Source organism: Coregonus lavaretus (genome assembly GCF_964263955.1).
Source record: "Coregonus lavaretus genome assembly, chromosome: 32".
NCBI lineage: Eukaryota > Metazoa > Chordata > Actinopteri > Salmoniformes > Salmonidae > Coregonus > Coregonus lavaretus.
The window spans coordinates 12277744-12292778 of record NC_140019.1 but is presented as its reverse complement, the minus strand read 5'-3'; the positions used below and the strand labels follow the sequence as shown (position 1 = coordinate 12292778).

Genomic DNA, 15035 nt, shown 5'->3' with positions numbered 1-15035 from the left:
TCATGGGGCAAAAAAGTTTGGAAACCGCTGGAGTAGAGGATTAATTAGTACCATCGTTTCACCACAGAGTCTAGTTTGTAACTTCGGTAATATGTCAAATGTATGACGACTTATGATAAGTAATCTTGAGCTGTCATCTGTAATGATGTGGCATCTCCACATGAAACAGTTTTTCTAGGTAGAGACAGTGAAAGACCACGAATACAAATAAGGAAAGGCTTTGTTATGACAGATTGATAGAATAACCTTTGACCTTGTTCTCATCCATCACAATCAAGACTGGGGTGTATTCATTAGGTCTTGCAACGGAACCCGTTTACGTTTAAGAACCAAACGGAAGCAAACAGAGCAAATGGAACGAAACTGGGAGGGACCTACCTGAATTTGTCCAATAGAAACTCTCATTTTCGTTTTAAAACGTTTTGCAATTGCAATAAACTAAACGCTTTGCAACAGAATTGGCGTAATGAATACACCCCAGGGTTTATGGAGGTATACAGTGAACCTTTTCTATAAGTGTATAATGTTGAATTGAGAGCTTTTCTATAGTTAGGTTCTGAATGTTGCATCATTGATGATAAGAAGTGAGGTCCAGTTAACAATAAATATAATGTACAGTGTCATTATTTATTTATGATCAATTAACGTTTACTCCCGAGTGGCGCAGTGGTCTAAGGCACTGCATTGCAGTGCTAGCTGTGCCACTAGAGATCCTGGTTCGAATCCAGTCTCTGTCGTAGCCGGCCGCGACCCATGGGGCGGTGCAAAATTGGCCCTGCGTCGTCCAGGGTAGGGGAGGGAATGGCCGGCAGGGATGTAGCTCAGTTGGTAGAGCATGGAGTTTGCAACGCCAGGGTTGTGGGTTCGTTTCCCACGGGGGGCCAGTATAAAAAAAAAAAATGTATGCACTCACTAAAATGTAAGTCGCTCTGAATAAGAGCGTCTGCTAAATGTAAAATGTTTACTTTTTTTTACCTTTATTTAACTTGGCAAGTCAGTTAAGAACAAATTCTTATTTACAATGACGGCCTACACTTTGGACAATATATCCAAGCATATATAAGCAACGATATGCCTGTTTTTAATTGTCCACTCATACAAATATGTATACCAGTTATTGCAGACATAAGAAGCATCTCCAAAAGGTTATAATGACAGGGAGGGAACCAATGGCAAGCAGCGTACAGGAAAGCAATGCTGTCGAAATCACATGACCAGCATTTCAGTTTGCATGCGGTTGGTATTAAAATGTTTCCAGGACCACCGACTGTCCACTGCGTACATAGTGGCAATATTGCGAGAAAATACACATGTCCCTCGACTCTTTTGTAACTACCGTAATATTTTATGACATCGGGGCTCGGTCACGTTCCCGCAAAACGTAGCATTTACTGACCGTAGCTAGCTGTATCTTGCAGCTGTTATTATTGCTCCGATCCAAAAGTGACAGAGAGGACGAAAGTGCGAGGGGGAGTGTGAATTAGCTGGGTTAGCTAGCTAACTAGGAGGGCTGAAGCCAAGTGAGGCCTGTGACCGAGAGGATCCCTTCCGACAGAAACACGGCGAAATCATGGCCAACATCGCGGTTCAAAGGATAAAACGGGAATTTAAAGAGGTTCTCAAAAGCGAGGAGGTGGGTTGTTTATTTTCTTCAGTGAATGCAACGCTAGGTAGCTAGCAGCTAGTTAGCAAGCTAATGTTAGCAGAGTTTGTGTCAAACACGATTGCCTGTTGGAAATGAGTGTTTTGTTAGCTAACACAGCTAGCTAGCGGTACTTAGCCAGATGTTAACAAAAGCGAAGGCCATGAAAGGAAAATGTGACTGGCTTTTTGTTAACTACGTTACGGTTAGTTGTGCTGCTAGCCTACAGGAAATCCCATACCTGGATGCCAGCTACAGATAGCGTTTCCTGCGAAGGTAGCAACCTAGTTAGGCCAGGGGTTGTGAAAGAAGCAACGCAAAAATGCTCACCCTGGCTTGATATGATGTTTAAATCAACCTAGAGGTGAAGACGTTAGATAACTGGTTAGTTAGCCAACAACTAACGCTGTGTTACCACCAATGATGGTTATAATTGGTTACCACCAGGGTGTCAACTTCTGCCGCATTGGCAGAGGGTTCGAAAGCTAACGTTAGTGTGACATTTTCTACCTGTCCTGTTGCAGGCTAGGTTGACGATAAGTAATCCAATATGATAAATAACTTGCCTCAAAACCCAATTTAACTGCCATCTAATATTAGGATTTTAGGGGACAAAATGTAACTTTTGTTCAGGTGTTATACTTTGTATTCCATGTTGTAGATGCTTCTCGCAGAAACACAGAACACAATTTCAAGAGGATAGGATTTACTGTAGCTGAGAGATGATATTGAAAAAGGTCGGGGACAGGTCCATGTTAATCCCTAGTCGATAATGGCATCAAATCACCTGTCTGGATTCTTAAATTCACCATGTTTTGTCCAATTTCTCAAGATAAGGTGGTCATATTGTTATGACATCTTTTCAATTAAAATTATATATTATGCAAATGAGGCAGTACGGAATACATAATTACAGTAATTTAAGACCAATAATTTTAAGTAGGGTGGTCAGAGTTTGTAACAATTTGAAACAATGTATGAAATTAGAATATCACTTTTTATACTACTTTATGCCAATTAGATACTTAATACACACACAGCATCCCCACACACAGCCTAAAACAGACACACTTCTCAGCATCCCTTCACACTCACAGCACCCCCACCAACACACACACACACACACACACACACACACACACACACACCACGTAGCCTAACACAGATTCTCACTAAGTCTGAACTGTAACACAGAAGGTTCCTAGTTGAATAACATTGCTTACTTCTAAGGTAGGCCTACACCTGAGTTGGGTTAAATTGTAAAGTTGTTTTTGGTGTTGATTAATTACTCTGGTGATGGGAGGATAAACTGCAGCAAATAATTAGCCTAAGCACACAACAGTGAGCTGCATGCTAGAACCAGCTGCACCAAAGATAGATGGGAAACATTTTCAATTCACTGGTATTTAGCTATATTTTTATTGATTGTAGGGCTGTAGCCACTGAATTCTGGTAGTTTTTACTTTAAAGAATAAAACCATCAATCACAAAATTCACCACTTGCCTGGCTCGTTGCCTCAATGAAAGGCGTCAGGCACTCCCCACACAGCTAGCACTAGTCATGGGAATGGGGGTGGCGAAACGTGAAATTGGACCAATCCCTGACAACCCATACATCAAAATGTAGCTACGAAGCTCTACTTTGTAACCTGCTGTTTTTTTCTGTGTCTCTGAAAACATCTGAATGACAGATCAAAGAAAAAACGTTTTACCTTATATACTGAACAAAAATATAAACGCAACAGATTTGACTGAGTTACAGAAAATCAGTCAACTGAAATTAATTCTAATCTATGGATTTCACATGACTGGGAATAAAGATATGAAGCTGTTGGTCACATACCTTAAAATAGGTAGGGATGTGGACTATAAAACCAGTCAGTATCTGTTGTGACCACCATTTGCCTCATGCAGCGCGACACATCTCCTTCGCATAGTCGATCAGGCTGTTGATTGTGGCCTTTGGAATGTTGCCCCATTCCTCTTCAATGGCTGTGCGAAGTTGCTGGATATTGACTGGAACACACTATCACACACGTTGATCCAGAGCATCCCAAACATGCTCAACGGGTGACATGTCTGGTGAGTATGTAGACCATGGAAGAACTGGGACATTTTCAGCTTCCAGGAATTGTCTACAGATCCTTGCAACATTGGGACATGCATTATCATGCTGAAACATGAGGTGATGGCAGCGGATGAATGGCACGACAATGGGCCTCAGGATCTCGTCACGGTATCTCTGTACATTCAAATTACCATCGATAAAATGTGAATGTGTTCGTTGTCCATAACTTACCATAACCCCACCGCCACCATGGGGCACTCTGTTCACAATGTTGACATCAGCAAACCGCTCGCCCACATGACACCATACACGTGGTCTTCAAGTGTGAGGCCGGTTGGACGTACTGCCAGATTCTCTAAAACGACATTGGAAGGTGTGTGTTGGCGGCGGCTAATGGTAGAGAAATGAACATCCAATTCTTTGGCAACAGCTCTGGTGGACATTCCTGCAGTCAGCATGCTCCCTACAAAACTTGAGATATCTGTGGCATTGTGTTGTGACAACTGCACACTTTATAATAATATTATTATTATTATTTATAATTGCCTTTTGTTACCAGCACAAAGTGCACCTGTGTAATGATCATGCTGTTTAATCATCTTCTTGATATGCCAAACCTGTCAGGTGGATGGATTATCTTGGCAAAGGAGAAATGCTAATTAACAGGGATGTAAGCAAATTTGTGCACAATTTGAGAGAAATAAGCTTTTTGTGCGTATGGAAAATATCTGGGATCTTTTATTTCAGCTCATGAAACATGGGACCAACACTTTACATGTTGCCTTTATATTTTTGTTCAGTGTAGTTCAGTCAAAAGACGTCCGATGATCGTGAAACACCCTTGGGACTTTACCGTACCTCATGGCCGTACAATGTTACATCGATCTTACTCTGAGGTTGAGGAATACCCATCGCAATTATAAACACAACGATTTGGGGGGTTTCACAAAAAGGGTTGGCCCCCAGATTTGAATGTTCTTGGCACAATATTGGGATTTTTAGACATGGGTAACAACTGCCACATTGTTTTCAAATGATTTATTATGTATATTTTGACGACCACATAATTGACATTTTGGGTGCGTTCGTAAATTCGCTTTTTTATTTACTCTCGTCTGAGTGTGCCAGAGCGCAGAATAACTGATGAATTTACGAACGTTCAACACACGTTGAATATGGCCGGTGTCAGTAAACGTCACCAAAATAGCACAATTAAATTGTTGCCATCAGCACATTTACTGTCACCAACGCTATGGATAACATGAAAACAGCCTAACCAGCTCTTCTTGGGCGAGTAAAATGGTCAGAGTGAGGTGTTCTCTCGTTTGTCTGGAAGTAGCTAGCCAACGTTAGCCGGTTAGCTTGGATGCTTGACTGCCGTTGTGAGGTCAGAACGCTTGGATCAACCCTCGGCCAGAGCGTCCAGTGTGCGCTCTGAACACTCCGAGAGCGAAACTCTCTGAATTTAGCTACAAACGGACAACGCTCTGAATTTACGAACGCCCAGAGAGGGTCAGGCTGCTTGGGCTTTGCGGTGGCCACTGGTTTGTTTGTCCTCGGCAGAACGGTGTCGCCGTAACCAAGTGGTCACATATAGTTCTGGGTTCCACTGCACAATAGTGTTGCATGGTATACTGAAACTTTTTTTGATACTAGAACATAAACGGTTCGGTACTCACATTTTTGTTACTTTCGGTACTTCTGCCAAATGTGTCTGACAGATCAAGCCTGTCTATCAGCGCAGCCGACCCCTTATTATAGCGCGCACCGTGCCTGGTCCACTTACTCAGTGCTAGCCTGCACTAGGAGTCTGGGCTGCATCATGTTAGCTCCCACTCGTTCTGCACAGAAGTTAAAACACTTGGATAATGTGACACGGCATGTAGAAATGTTGAAAATGTTCATAACTGTTCGCAAAACAATGTCCCTACAGGCTAGAACACTTTACAATGCAAGAAGATACCGGTAGCTTCCAGCTATTGTAGGCTAACTTTCTTTGCTACCTAACAGCTAAAGGTAACATCAATTCACTACCTTAGTACTTTGTGCAAATCATAACGCAAAATATGCTGATTTGAAAGCCGATTGCCACCAACATTTTTATTAATTCACTTGTTTGTTCACGTCTCTCCCAAATGTTATCTATTGCCTCAGCGAACTGACTGTGCTCCGAAGTGCCACCCCCTTCTTGTCTTAATGTCATTACTGGTTAGAGACAGGGCAAATTTTTATAAATTATTACCGTAATGTTATCATGTAGTTAGATTGGTGAAAACTATTGTGTGTTGATTGTATAATTGATTCATTAATGCATCCATGGCTGTCTGAAAGTTTTGATTTAAAACAATTCAAATGTAATGATGTTGAACTCAAAAGATGCCCAACGTTTGAGCAGAGCAGTAGCTGAGTTTCTGTCTACAGCAAGCTCCATTCTGTGACTTTGGTATCTTTTTAGTATAGAGTATCGTAATGGTATAGAGTATTGTGATGATAAACCTGGTATCGGTATCAAAGTCAAAATTCTGGTATCTTAAGTAGGCCTTGTGCATAGAGTTGTATGGTTTGTTTAACTTTGCAATCAATGGTTTTTACTTGGCATACTTTTTAAAGTGGAAAATGGGCATCTCAGCGTCATTCGTTTGCTGTGGAATTGGCCCTTTGGATATCGTATCAGAATCTATAGCACAAGTCACAAATTAACTGTCAAACTTCTCATAATGTTGCTTGTTATTAAAGTATCTGTCGTACTCAAGTACAAGGAGACAGATCATGTGAAAGTATTAGCTCTCACTTTTCTGTGAGATTGTCTGTGTTGAGAGGATGTTGGGATGAGGTACCGTCTGACGGATACCCCTCCTTTCCTTACACCCTGGCCCATGCTCTGTGACAGAACCAACTGATGTCCTCTTCTCTCTGACAGACGAGTAAAAACCAGATAAAGGTGGACCTGGTGGATGAGAACTTCACAGAGCTGAAGGGGGAGATCGCAGGGCCACCTGACACACCGTATGAAGGTGAGAGGCCTGACTTTGGAATTTAGACAGACTGGTTTAGCTGGGACAGACTTAACCTGGGTTTACTTGAAGGCTGAGGCCAACTTCCTAACTTACCACAATAGGATTCAAAGCACTTTTACCTCAAGGGAGCGTGGCTCATGTCATGCAAAAGGATACAGAAGATTTCTTTCTGTGATATTTTTTATTTTTTTTGTTCAGGTGGTAGATATCAACTAGAAATAAAAATTCCAGAAACATATCCCTTCAATCCACCAAAGGTAGGTAGGTTTGTGTGTATATATAGTACCAGTCAAAAGTTTGGACACACCTACTCATTCAAGGGTTGTTCTTTATTTGTACTATTTTCTATATTGAAGAATAATAGTGAAGACTTAAACTGTGAAATAACACATATGCATTCATGTAGTAACCAAAAAAGTGTTAAACAAATCAAAATGTATTTTATATTTGAGATTCTTCAAATAGCCACCCTTTGCCTTGATGACAGCTTTGCACACTCTTGACATTCTCTCATCCAGCTTCACCTGGAATGCTTTTCCAACAGTCTTGAAGGACTTCCCACATATGCTGAACACTTGTTGGCTGCTTTTCCTTCACTCTGCGGTCCGACTCATCCCAAACCATCTCAATTGCGTTGAGGTCGGGGGATTGTGGAGGCCAGGTCATCTGATGCAGCATTCCATCCCTCTCCTTCTTGGTAAAATAGCCCTTACACAGCTGGGAGGTGTGTTGGGTCATTGTCCTGTTGAAAAACAAATGATAGTCCCACTAAGCCCAAACCAGATGTGATGACGTATGGCTGCAGAATGCTGTGGTAGCCATGCTGTTTAAGTGTGCCTTGAATTCTAAATAAATCACAGACAGTGTCATCAGCAAAGCACCTCCATACCATAACACCACCTCCTCCATGCTTTACGGTGGGAACTACACATGCAGAGGTAATCCATTCACCCACACCGCGTCTCACAAAGACACAGCGGTTGGAACCAAAAATCTCAAATTTGGACTCCAGACCAAAGGACAAATTTCCACCGGTCTAATGTCCATTGCTCGTGTTTCTTGGCCCAAGCAGGTCTCTTCTTCTTATTGGTGTCCTTTAGTAGTGGTTTCTTTGCAGCAATTCGACCATGAAGGCCTGATTCACACAGTCCCCTCTGAACAGTTGATGTTGAGATGCGTCTGTGACTTGAACTCTGTGAAGCATTTATTTGGGCTGCAATTTCTGAGGCTGGTAACTCTAATGAACTTATCCTCTGCAGCAGAGGTAACTCTGGGTCTTCCATTCCTGTGGCGGTCCTCATGAGAGCCAGTTTCATCATAGCACTTGATGGTTTTTGCGACTGCACTTGAAGAAACTTTCAAAGTTCTTGACATTTTCCGTATTGACTGACCTTCATGTCTTAAAGTGATGATGGACTGTCGTTTCTCTTTGCTTGTTTGAGCTGTTCTTGCCATAATATGGACTTGGTCTTTTACCAAATAGGGCTATCTTCTGTATACCCCCCCTACCTTGTCACAACACAACTGATTGTCTCAAACGCATTAAGAAGGAAATAAATTCCACCAATAAAATTTTAAGAAGGCATACCTGTTAATTGAAATGCATTCCAGTTGACTACCTCATGAAGCTGGTTGAGAGAATGCCAAGAGTGTGCAAAGCTGTCATCAAGGCAAAGGGTGGCTATTTGAAGAATCTCATATTTTGATTTGTTTAACACTTTGTTGCTTACTACATGATTCCATATGCGTTATTTCATAGTTTTGATGTCTTCACTATTATTCTACAATGTAACAAATAGTAAAAATAAAGAAAAACCCTTGAATGAGTAGCTGTGTCCAAACTTTTGACTGGTAGTGTGTGTGTGTGTGTGTGTGTATATACACAGTGGTGTGAAAGTGTTTGCCCCCTTCCTGATTTCTTATTTGTTTACATGTTTGTCACACGTAAATGTTTCAGATCATCAAACAAATTTAAATATTAGTCAAAGATAACGCAAGTAAACACAATGCAGTTTTGAAATGAAGGTTGTTATTATTAATGGAAAACAAAATCCAAACCCACATGGCCCTGTGTGAAAAAGTGATTGCCCCCTACAACCTAATAACTGGTTGGGCCACCCTTAGCAGCAACAACTGCAATCAAGCGTTTGCGATAACTTGCAATGAGTTTTTTACAGCGCTGTGTAGGAATTTTGGCCCACTCATCTTTGCAGAATTGTTGTAATTCAGCCACATTGGAGGGTTTTCGAGCATGAACTGCCTTAAGGTCATGCCATAGCATCTCAATATGATTCAGGTCAGGACTTTGACTAGGCCACTCCAAAGTCTTCATTTTGTTTTTCTTCAGCCATTCAGAGGTGGACTCGCTTGTGTGTTTTGGATCATTGTCCTGCTGCAGAACCCAAGTTCGCTTCAGCTTGAGGTCACGAACAGATGGCCGGACATTCTCCTTCAGGATTTTTTGGTAGACAGCAGAATTCATGGTTCCATTTATCACAGCAAGTCTTCCAGGTCCTGAAGCAGCATAACAGGCCCAGACCATCACACTACGACCACCATATTTTACTGTTGGTATGATGTTCTTTTTCTGAAATGCGGTGTTACTTTTACGCCAGATGTAATGGGACACACACCTTCCAAAAAGTTCAACTTTTGTCTCGTCAGTCCACAGAGTTTTTTCCCAAAGGTCTTGGGGATCATCAAGATGTTTTCTGGCAAAAATGAGACAAGCTTTAATGTCACTTTTTGCTCAGCAGTGGTTTTCATCTTGGAAGTCTGCCATGCAGGCCATTTTTGCCCAGTCTCTTTCTTATGGAGGAGTCATGAACACTGACCTTAACTGAGGCAAGTGAGGCCTGCAGCTCTTTGGATGTTGTTGTGGGGTCTTTTGTGACCTCTTGGATGAGTCGTCTCTGCGCTCTTGGGGTAATTTTGGTCGGCCGGCCACTCCTGGGAAGGTTCACCACTGTTCCATGTTTTCGCCATTTGTGGATAATGGCTCTCACTGTGGTTCGCTGGAGTCCCAAATCTTTAGAAATGGCTTTATAACCTTTTCCAGACTGATGGATCTCAATTACTTTCTTTCTCATTTGTTCTTGAATTTCTTTGGATCTCGGCATGACGTCTAGCTTTTGAGGATCTTTTGGTCTACTTCACTTTGTCAGGCAGGTCCTATTTAAGTGATTCCTTGATTGAGAACAGGTGTGGCAGTAATCAGGCCTGGGTGTGGCTAGAGTAATTGAACTCAGGTGTGATAAACCACAGTTGAGTTGTGTTATAACAGGGGGGGGGCAAACACTTTTTCACACAGGGCCATGTAGGTTTGGATTTTGTTTTCCATTAATAATAACAACCTTCATTTCAAAACTGCATTTTGTGTTTACTTGTGTTATCTTTGACTAATATTTAAATGTGTTTGATCTGAAACATTTAAGTGTGACACATGCAAACAAATAACAAATCAGGAAGGGGGCAAACACTTTTTCACACCACTGTATATATCTCAAACATATTCTGATGTTTGTTGTTCAGTTGTGTATTTTGTCAACATTGACCGGTGCCAGGGTGAAGTCCCTTGCTAATTCATTTGCTTGTTTATGTGCTTCCCCTGGCCCCCCAGGTGCGATTTATCACGAAGATTTGGCATCCCAACATCAGCTCAGTCACAGGTGCAATATGTCTGGACATCCTCAAAGACCAGTGGTGAGTCACCTTTTTTCAATACTCTTAAATTCAATTTTTTTCATTGTCATATCTTGGTTAAGACTGATCCCAGTTCGTACTGCTCTGTGTACCCTCTGTGTGTCTGACAGGGCGGCAGCTATGACGCTGAGGACAGTGCTGCTGTCACTACAGGCCTTACTGGCAGCTGCAGAACCAGACGACCCACAGGACGCTGTAGTGGCCAATCAGGTGAGAGGAACACTGTGTGCATGTGTGGGAGAGGGAGCGCATGCATAAGTATGCCTGTAATGTCTTTGTAGATTTTCTAATGTGTTTTTTAGACTTGCTCTGTCTCCCCACTGCTTTATTCTACAATGGGTTGAGCAAAACAAGCATTGCGGTTGGTTGAGACGCGTTCTAAACCATACTGAAAAATCTGTTTAGCACGGGTAAGCCTATGATGCAAAAATGGGCATCTTGTGTTCTGTTCCATCTGTAAAAAATATCTAGACGTTATTTCCCCTTGCTTCTAGCCTAACATTTGATTTGGAACGACGGGGGTTTGTACCAACGTTCCAGTCTGTCTCTCGACATTTGCAACATTGTTTCAATATTGAAATTCGATCTCCACTGTCCTATTGAGAATTAACGTGTCAGGACGAGATGGACATCTTTTCTCAGCCGGTTGAAATCATGAATCAGCATCATTTTTATTGATATATACAAAGAGATGTCCATAGAAAAACAGGTCAAACGAAATGAAATGCAGCTACTTTGCTGTTATTCTAGTGACTGTGTTAGCCATAGTTGGCTGGCTAGCTAGCAAGCAAGCGATAAGAGCATTGCCAGCCAGCATGGGAACGGAACATTTAGAACGAATGACTGGGATATAGAACAAAGACTTAACGACTGGGTCGCGACTCTGGCAGCCTAACCGATAGAATGAACGGCCAGCCGGCTTGGCTAGCAACCGTAGATGCGTCGGGGCTAGCCTATATTTCTGTTGAGGGATGAAATAGTAGCCTATGAATACATTGATCAAAATATATATTTTTAATTGGTAACCCGCTGTAGAAAAGCTATTGTACATTCGAGGTTGTACAAAACAATTTCTTTATCACTAAAAAAGTGCTAAAAAAAGTAGTTTAGCACGCCCTCTCGTGTACAATTGCTTTACTAAATTGTAGCCTAGTGAGGTTTTTTATACTGCTGTCTTGCTGCCCACTCAGTGTTGTGTGTTCTCACTCTTTAGTATAAGCAGAACCCAGAGATGTTCAAACAGACGGCCAGACTCTGGTCTCACGTGTACGCCGGCGCCCCCTCCTCCAGTCCAGAGTACACCCGCAAAATAGACAAACTCTGTGCCATGGGCTTCGATAAAGTGAGTGGGCCCCATGTGACCAGCTCTATTACTGTCTCAGTGGTCGATACCTTCATAACTCATTTACATTTTAATATGGTTCACCAATGGATCTGTTTTGTGTTCGAATACTGTAGCATAGTTATGACTGTGTTATAAACTTCCTTCTCTCCTGTTTGTCCCGTCTCCACAGAATGCAGTAATAGTGGCGTTGTCGTCGAAATCCTGGGACGTGGAGACGGCGACAGAGCTACTGCTCAGTAACTGAGACTCAATGGCCCCCTGGTCCCAAACCACCCATCACACCACCTCACCCCCCGGCCCCCATCATACACACCCTCTCCTTCAGCCTCCCTCCATCTGAAGCCCTCTGTTCCTCTGACCCCTCACCTCCACACCTGTTGGATACCCCCTCTCAATCTCCTGGCACTTCTCCCCTTTGTCGTAATCACCATCATCTCTGCTCTGTACCACGCTCCATCTTCCATGCCATCTTCACATTGGCACTATACCCTTCCATTTCACATACCTCAATCAAATGACTTGAACCAAGTGCCCTTCCTCTCTGCTCATGCTGGACCCCATTCACTCGCTGGCTTTGTCCAAACACTCTCCACTGGCATCCTATTTAACTATACAATCGTTTTACATCAGCTACGACCTTGAAGAAGGTAAGGAAACAGTGTTAGATTGTTTGAACAGGGCCATTTTCTTAATCTCCACCATCTCCACCCTTTTGGCACTTGCTAGCAAACATCTCTGATGTTTCCTTGCAGTAGCCACATCCATATCATGCCCATCATGTCACCTGTTTTAACAGTTTTACCTTCCCAAACTCCCCAGCCCACTCCATCAGCAGGTAGCCCCACCCCCCTCCTGATTCATAATCATCACTCTTTCCTCCTACCCCTTTTTATTTGGATCTGGCCTCCTACAGGAAGACATTTGGATTCCCATTTTTAAAAAGAAAGAAAGAAAACAAAAAGCAGGAAGCGCTCACCTCATTGTTCACCGATAATGCTACTCAAGCAAATTGAGACTGGAAGTAAAAAAAATAATTAAAGGTGTGAAAAATATGGCATCCACTGAACTATGCCAACAGAGAAAAAAACAGTCGAAAGAATTCATCTGTAAATAAAGCTATTAAAGTCTGTGTAAATTAATCCAAAACGTGTGGAATTTGTATTATGTGCTTTTAAGAAATGCATAATATTGTATAATATTTTTATGATTTTGTGTGTTTGGATTTGCGTGTGCGATTAGTAGTCTTCCCTCTGTGTGTAAAAATCTAGGGTGAGAAGCTACATTTATGATGCTGGCGAAATAAAGTCCAGTGGGAATTATATACTTGGGGAAAGTAGAACAAGCATATTCATTACAATAGAATTGTGTGCATGTAACCATGCTGCAACATTTGCATATTTATTTCAATAAGTGCATTTGTATGCACAGCAGCACTGCACCGTCAGTGGCACCAAAGGAATTACTAAATGGGTTGAACCTGTCAGTAGAGATGATTAAAAACCCACATGCTACTGGATCAGTGCAGGAGCTAGATTGACGTATTGTACAATGGACTCTCAGTTCATGTTTGAGAAAAGTCACAGAGCATATTGTCTGTGTAGTCAGGCGAGAGTTATTAGTCAGAACACAAGCAGATGGCAGCGTAGGTAGCATGTGTCTGGGCTAGCCTCGCCAACAAGTCCATCTTTAATCACAGGAGTGGACCTGGCAGCACTCTCTTATACCCATATTGCAGCCTGCGTGCCTGCACTGGGAAGAATGCCCCTACAAGCTTGTGTGGGTGCTTGTGTGTTTCAGTCTGTGTTTCTGGGAGCAGTCTATACTTTGTAAGTAGGCTTACACTCTTAGGAAAAAAAAGATGCTAAGGATTCTTCGGTTTGTCCCAATAGGGGAACCCATTTTGGTGCTAGGTAGAACACTTTGCAAAGGGTTCTACCTAGAACCCTCTATGAAGGGTTCTTCCTAGAACCCTCTGAATGGTTCTACCAACATTAATTGCATTTTTTTATTATTATTATTTATTTTTACAATACATTACATTAATAAGGCTTTTCATTCCGGGCCTAGTTAAACACAGTGGTCGTAAACTCCTGGTTTACAGGCCATATTAGGCCTGCAAGTCACATTATGCTGGCTTGCAAAGTGATGTGTAATTCTTATTGGAATCCAGCTAGAGTGAGGATATCCAACAAAAGCTGAGGTGCATAAAGATGGTGGCCTCCATGCACTTACCATAAATGCCTTCTTTACCAAGTTTGCTGTATTGTACATTGCTCTATGTTACTCTTTTGTATCGTCATTAGCACAGTATACATGATCCCATTTTAAGCTCCAAGACGCAGGCAATTTGAAAAAACAAAAATGTACAGTGAGGGAAAAAAGTATTTGATCCCCTGCTGATTTTGTATGTTTGCCCACTGACAAAGAAATTATCAGTTTATAATTTTAATGGCAGGTTTATTTGAACAGTGAGAGACAGAATAACAACAAAAAAATCCAGAAAAACGCATGTCAGAAATGTTATAAATTAATTTGCATTTGAATGAGGGAAATAAGTATTTGAACCCTCTGCAAAACATGACTTAGTACTTGGTGGCAAAACCCTTGTTGGCAATCACAGAGGTCAGATGTTTCTTGTAGTTGGCCACCAGGTTTGCACACATCTCAGGAGGGATTTTGTCCCACTCCTCTTTGCAGATCTTCTCAAAGTCATTAAGGTTTCGAGGCTGACGTTTGGCAACTCGAACCTTCAGCTCCCTCCACAGATTTTCTATGGGATTAAGGTCTGGAGACTGGCTAGGCCACTCCAGGACCTTAATGTGCTTCTTCTTGAGCCACTCCTTTGTTGCCTTGCCCGTGTGTTTTGGGTCATTGTCATGCTGGAATACCCATCCACGACCCATTTTCAATGCCCTGGCTGAGGGAAGGAGGTTCTCACCCAAGATTTGACGGTACATGGCCCCGTCCATCGTCCCTTTGATGCGGTAAAGTTGTCCTGTCCCCTTAGCAGAAAAACACCCCCAAAGCATAATGTTTCCACCTCCATGTTTGACGGTGGGGATGGTGTTCTTGGAGTCATAGGCAGCATTCCTCCTCCTCCAAACACGGCGAGTTGAGTTGATGCCAAAGAGCTCGGTTTTGGTCTCATCTGACCACAACACTTTCACCCAGTTCTCCTCTGAATCATTCAGATGTTCATTGGCAAACTTCAGATGGGCCTGTATATGTGCTTTCTTGAGCAGGGGGACCTTGCGGGCGTTG

General features: G+C 42.3%; 1 protein-coding gene across 1 annotated transcript; it reads left to right on the top strand.

Annotated features, from left to right (window-relative positions):
- Window positions 1–1174: 1174 nt before the first annotated feature.
- Window positions 1175–12913, top strand: LOC311107306 (ubiquitin-conjugating enzyme E2 K). The gene is made up of 7 exons (XM_084149791.1): window positions 1175–1633; window positions 6631–6724; window positions 6926–6984; window positions 10347–10429; window positions 10540–10639; window positions 11643–11771; window positions 11944–12913. Exons 1-7 carry the CDS (start codon window positions 1571–1573, stop codon window positions 12016–12018), a joined length of 603 nt encoding a protein of 200 aa, XP_084005917.1. The 5' UTR covers window positions 1175–1570; the 3' UTR covers window positions 12019–12913.
- Window positions 12914–15035: the final 2122 nt, after the last annotated feature.